Raw genomic sequence first — 6,112 nt, 5'->3', positions numbered from 1 at the left:
CTGGCCGTCATTCAGTCCTCTGTGGCAACACATTTCTCAAATTGGCTATCAGGGTCTCCTGCACTCTTCCATCTTCCATTCCAGGCGAGCATCCCGGCTCCTGCAGCCATTCATCTCAGAGCATGGTCTTGAGACCTTTTGCAACTTTCATCTGTGAGATGGTAGAAAGAGCACTATAACTCTCTTTAGGAGCAATGGGGTCACATTTTAGTTCTGTAACCTAACTGTGTGATTCTGAACAAATTCCAAAAATCCCGGAGTTTTCTTTTTCTCTTTTCTTTTTTTTTGGAGACAGAGTCTTGCTCTGTTGCCCAGGCTGGAGTGCAGTGGCACGATCTCTGCTCACTGCAACCCCCGACTCCCGGGTTCAAGCGATTATCCTGCCTCATGCTCTCGAGTAGCTGGAACTACAAGCACACACGCACGGCTAATTTTTGTATTTGTAGTAGAAACAGAGTCTCATCATGTTGGCCAGGCTGGTCTTGAACTCCTAACCTCAGGTGATCCGCCCGCTTTGGCCTCCCAAAGTGCTGGAATTACAGGCATGAGCCGCCGCACCTGAAGGCTGGGGTTTTCTATGGATCAGGAACTGTCTCTGATTCACCTTTGCCAGTGCCTGCTATTTAGTCAGTGCCCAATAGGTGCTTACTGAATGACTGATGCTTGAAGGTCAGGTGAATGAGTGCAGCCTGTCGCAAGTCTCCGTGGCTTGTGTGAGTATTGTTAGAGCCCATGCTAACCAAGTCTCTCCCCTTGCCTCTCCTGCAGCCCGCCCTGAAGATGTCGGCACCAGCCTCTACTTTGTAAATGACTCCTTGCAGCAGGTGACCTTTTCCAGCTCCGTGGGGGTGGTGGTGCCCTGCCCGGCCGCGGGCTCCCCCAGCGCGGCCCTTCGATGGTACCTGGCCACAGGGGACGACATCTACGACGTGCCGCATATCCGGCACGTCCACGCCAACGGGACGCTGCAGCTCTACCCCTTCTCCCCCTCCGCCTTCAATAGCTTTATCCACGACAATGACTACTTCTGCACCGCGGAGAACGCTGCCGGCAAGATCCGGAGCCCCAACATCCGCGTCAAAGCAGGTAAGGGACAAGATGCCTGCTGCCCAGTGGCACAGGAGAAGGCTGTGCCGTCATTCTGAGGGTATGTGTGCAACATGCTCAGGGCGGGGGGTCTTGCAAGAAGTCATTCTCCCAAGAACAGTTTTGCTGTTCGCTTTTTAATCTTAGTTTACCACTTGCTGTGTGTCCATAGGCATAAGAGACTCTCTCTCTCTCTCTCTCTCTCTCTCTGTCTCTGTCTCTGTCTCTGTCTCTGTCTCTCTCTCTCTCTCTCTCTCTCTTCTCTCTCTCTCTCTCTCTCTCTGAAACAGAGCCTCACTCTGTCGCCCAGACTGGAGTGCAGTGGCGAGGAGACACCTTCCTAAGCTTCAGTTTTCTCATCTGCAAAGTGGATGCAACTACCTACCTCTGTATCACCACATGTGATGGTTAAATGAGATGGTGCTCATTTAAATGAGGTGCTCACTTCAGCCCTTGACTTATAGAAAATCCACAGTGAGGTTTTCTTAAAGCCTTTTATTGAAAAATAATACATAAAGAAAAGTGCACACATTATAAGTATGTAGCTTGATGAAATTTTACAAAGTTCAGCTAACACTCAGATCGAGAAATACATCAGGAAACACATCAGGACCTGAGAAGCCTTCCTCAAGCTTCTTTTCCCACACTATTCCCCTAAGAGCCACAACTATTCTGATTTCTAACAATATAGATATTTTGCTTATTTATGAACTTTATACAAATGGAGTCCAATGGTATGTATTGTCTAGACCTTTTGCTCACCATTCTGCTTATGGGATTTACCCTTACTGCCTTGTGTGGTAGGAGGTTGGTTGGTCTCACTGCTGTCTAGTGTGCTATCATGCAGCTAGAACACACTTTCTTTGTCCGTTCTACTGCTGAGGGGATGTCTGAGGATAACATATCTCATGAGAAAAGGCATTTTGGTAAAATTCATAATGAAATACTTTTAGCAGTGAAAGATTTTGGTCTTTGGAAGAGTAGATTGAGGGAAGGAAGTAGGGTTTCTCAGGTGGTCTACTTTAAGAAAAAAGAAAGTCTCATTTCTCTGGATTAGGTCAGGAGGCCAAGGGGACAGCTTAGATCAGCCATTCTTCACTAGGACGTCAGGGTACACTGGCGTGTCATAATCAGTGGCAAGGTGGGTCTCGGATCATTATAAAGCACTGAAGTTTTGGGAATGGTTTTCTACTTAGAAGAGCTTTTCAACTTAGAGACCCAGCCCACTGCAATGGTGCCAGGCCTAGGTCACGCCATCTTTTCCAGGGACTGTATTGGGCCAACCAAGGAGAGTGGTTCTGGGAAAGGCCTCCCAACCAGCATGTGGTGACAGACCCTCTCTGACTTTTTGGAGTCCTTTTGCCTTAGGGATACCTCTCATAAGAGCAAGGTTTAAAGTAGCTGCGAACAGGAGTGTGTAGGGGTGAGGTGGGGTGAGAGCTCTGCCTCATTCCATCGGATGGTTTGGGGCTAGACCATGAGCTCTTAGAACACAGAGATTTGCTCAGGGTTTCTCCCTGGGCTCCCCATGGACTCTTTTTAGGAGCAAGTCCTTTGCACTGCTCAACCCCAATGCAACACCCAGTGCTGGATTAGGAGCCCTGAGGCCTGGATTTGGAGCCCAGCTCTGGCCTCCACAGCGTGGAGGATTGGGTTAAGGGGAAGGGACCGTGTTTCCTGTCACCTCCCCCTCATTAGGTTAGGATGCAGTTTTCATAGTAAGTGTATAAATGTGTTTTTACAAATGAAGAGATTAAGACAAAGAGAAGTTAAGTCACTTGTCCAAGGGTACACAGCCAGTTAATCACAGACGTGCAGCTATCATGAAAAGTGACATTATCAAAGTGCTTTGCTTGTGCTGGGCCTTTCATATGCTGCTCTTATGGTGATTTCCTTTTACAAATGAAGAAACTGAGGCTCCAGAAGGTTAACCAACCCTTGTCCAGGATCACACGGCTGGCCAGTGGAGGAGGCAGGGCCCACTTGTTAGATGCCATTAACCATAAACCTCTGCTGACTCCCTGGGACATCACGGGTGGCGTGCACTCCAGCCCGCCCTTTCCACTCCGCCACCCTGCCTCCCTCCAAGGTCCATTCTCCTTGTTCTCCTCAGTGCTCTCCCGTATCTGGAGTCAGGGCCCTGCCCAAACCCATGGAAGGGCTGGACCACAGATCCACACAGCCACCAGTGCCTCTCCTTTCTTCTCTTTCTTCCACCTCAACTACATCTCCTCCTCATCATAGCCACAACTTGGAGAAGGGGAAAGAATAAAGGCCGAGGGAGGGCCAGGGAGGGCCAGGCTGACTGGAAACACAATCAATTAAGAGACTCTTGATGATGCCAGAGGGGCTGCAGGTGCACAGTCAGGGGGTGGGGATGGGCTGCCAGGGCCCTAAGTGTCACCTTGGCAACCATCGCAGGGAGAGGAGGAGGGCACGCTGCCCAGGTGCCTGCTGAGGGACAAGGTCGGGAGGCAGCAGGGCTCTGGATGTTCCAGCTTTACTTGGCAGAGAAGGGCGTGGAAGGATCAAGTGAGGCCTGGGAGAGGCCAAACAGGGGAGGACAAGGCAGAGGCAGAAGCCTGGGTCCCATTCCTAGGGCTGGGTCTGCCTGCCTGTAGGGGCCAGACACATACAGTGGCTGCAGGTGGCAGTGCCCCAGAAGCCAGCTGAGGCAGGAGGTGGGCACTGTGGGGGAAGGGATGGTTCTGAAAGCAGGGGCAAGGTTGGGGGTCAGGGAGGGGTGCTCTAGAGGCTGCAGCCAGGGTCAGAAGCGGGGAGAAAGCGGCAAGGATGCTCTGTTTTGGAGAATCTTGGAGACTGTGTCCATGTCTCTGGAGTTCTGTGTGCTCAGAGACAATCACAGTCCCAAACATTCTCTCCCTTTGTCCTTGTAAGTTCAGGATCTGAACTACATTTCCCAGCCTGCCTTTCACGTTGAAGAAGCCCAAAACTCAGTTGTTAGAGCCTGTGTCACAGGTTTTGTTTGGGTGCATTATGGTCACTGTGTCCAAAATAATTGCCACCCTGGGTCTAACAATAATTCAGGAAATCTGGTTTGGTTTTCTTAGGGGAATTCTAGCGTATTTCCGTATTACCTGCACATCCCTTTGGTGAATATAACATTGCAGGGCTTAGGTGCTGCCCTCAAGGCTTTTAAAATCTAATATGATTTGCTAATACCGAAATGGGAAAGGTTGGAATTTGGATGGATGGTCTTGCAGAGGGAGGCCAGATATTTTTGAGGGAGAAGAGGCTGCCCACTAGGATGGGGAGGAGGTTGATGGAGAAGGAGTTGCCCAGACAAGAACAAGATCATGGCAGGGGCTTCTGGGCTGGCTAAGAGGGAGGGGGGAAGGAAGAAGTGAAGAAGGTGAGGCTGAAGGAGCAGAGGGAGTTGAGCTGACTCTCTGTTCCTTTCTGGGGACCCTCACCACATCCTTGTGACACTCTTCTCTTCCCTACTGCCAATCTCTCTGCAGTTTTCAGGGAACCCTACACCGTCCGGGTGGAGGATCAAAGGTCAATGCGTGGCAACGTGGCCGTCTTCAAGTGCCTCATCCCCTCTTCAGTGCAGGAATACGTTAGCGTTGTGTCTTGGGAGAAAGACACAGTCTCCATCATCCCAGGTAAGAAGCGTCCTGGGGCTGCGGCAGACGGGCGCTCGCTTTGTGGGGACTGGGTAAAGTAGAGATGCCTGAGCTGGTTGTTGAGTTCAACAAGACCTTGAGATTGGTCTTGGGGAGTGATTTGTTATTGTTCTGGTGATGCTTTGGCCAAAAAAAAAAAAAAAAAGTGTCTTTGGTCTTGGTCTGGCACGTCTCTGTGTGGGGTGTTGAAGACCCACACGCTGGTGGTCTTGACTGGGTGTGTGAGGGTGCCATCAGACACCGAGTGCAGTGGAAGCCCCATCCTTTCTGACTGCTGGGGTTTTGCTTGACCCAGTCCTGAGGCAAGGCTGGAAGCACCTTACCTGCGAAAGGTGGCAAGGGGACGAGGGATGAGAAGAGGGTTTGTGGTCTGTGTTCCTGCATTGTGTGACTAAAACAGTGAGCAATGCCTCCCTGGAGGACCTGACTTCAGGAAGCATGTGTATGGGGACTTTCCTTCTTTCCTTCTTGCATGAGTTGGCTAAAGACTCCATTGGAATTCTAGCTGGCCTCGCTTTGAGGCTGATGTTGGGAGATGGGGTTCATACCATGTTGTGGGTTCATCTCATTACAGCTGCTGTGATTGCGAGTCCCTCATTATTGGCTCCTTTTACCTCTGTGGGGTTGTGTCTCCCACAGGAAAACAGGTATGGAAGCCCCAAGAGAGGACCTCAGGTCCTTAAAATACCTCTAGGCCTCCATTTACAAAACTGTGGGATTTTTCCATCACCAATGTCTTCATCTCTGCACATTGCTGGGGTTCTGCTGTGTTTTCTTCCTTTCTCTACCAAGGACCTTTGTTTCCCTTGCTGTAAATTGGAGCAACTTGACCAGGTGATCTCTGAGTGTCCTTTGAGCATTAAGGTCCCATAACTGATTGTATGAAACGATTCTTATTCCTCAGGGTTGATGGTTTAGTTGGGGAAGATAAGACTTCTATTCATGGAACCTTTAAAGTAAGGGTTCTTAAGCCTGCTACCCATTTAAATCCCCGAGGAGCTTCTTTAGAAACACCAGTGCTGGCCAGGTGCGGTGGTTCGTGCCTGTAATCCCAGTACTTTGGGAGGCTGAGGTGGGTGGATCACGAGGTCAGAAGATCGAGACCATCCTGGCTAACACAGGGAAACTCCCTCTCTACTAAAAATACAAAAAATTAGCTGGGCGAGGTGGCGGGCGCCTGTAGTCCCAGCTACTCGGGAGGCTGAGGCAGGAGAATGGCGTGAACCCAGGAGGTGGAGCTTGCAGTGAGCCGAGATCGCACCACTGCACTCCAGCCTGGGCGACAGAGCAAGACTCCGTCTCGAAAAAAAAAAAAAAAAGAAACACCAATGCTTAGCCTCAAATCAACTGAATCAGACTCTCCCAGGAGTAGAGCC

General features: G+C 50.4%; 1 protein-coding gene across 1 annotated transcript; it reads left to right on the top strand.

The window, feature by feature from the left end:
- The first annotated feature begins 454 nt into the window (after window positions 1-454).
- On the top strand, window positions 455-4,833 carry LOC117079774 (Down syndrome cell adhesion molecule-like protein 1). The gene is made up of 2 exons (XM_033203749.1): window positions 455-1,086; window positions 4,569-4,833. Exons 1-2 carry the CDS (start codon window positions 660-662, stop codon window positions 4,775-4,777), a joined length of 636 nt encoding a protein of 211 aa, XP_033059640.1. The 5' UTR covers window positions 455-659; the 3' UTR covers window positions 4,778-4,833.
- Window positions 4,834-6,112: the final 1,279 nt, after the last annotated feature.

This window comes from Trachypithecus francoisi, unplaced genomic scaffold, assembly GCF_009764315.1.
Source record: "Trachypithecus francoisi isolate TF-2019V2 unplaced genomic scaffold, Tfra_2.0 Lachesis_group8, whole genome shotgun sequence".
In the NCBI taxonomy this organism is placed as follows: domain Eukaryota; kingdom Metazoa; phylum Chordata; class Mammalia; order Primates; family Cercopithecidae; genus Trachypithecus; species Trachypithecus francoisi.
The sequence above is the reverse complement of the archived record's forward strand: the minus strand, read 5'-3'. Positions and strand labels throughout refer to the sequence as shown.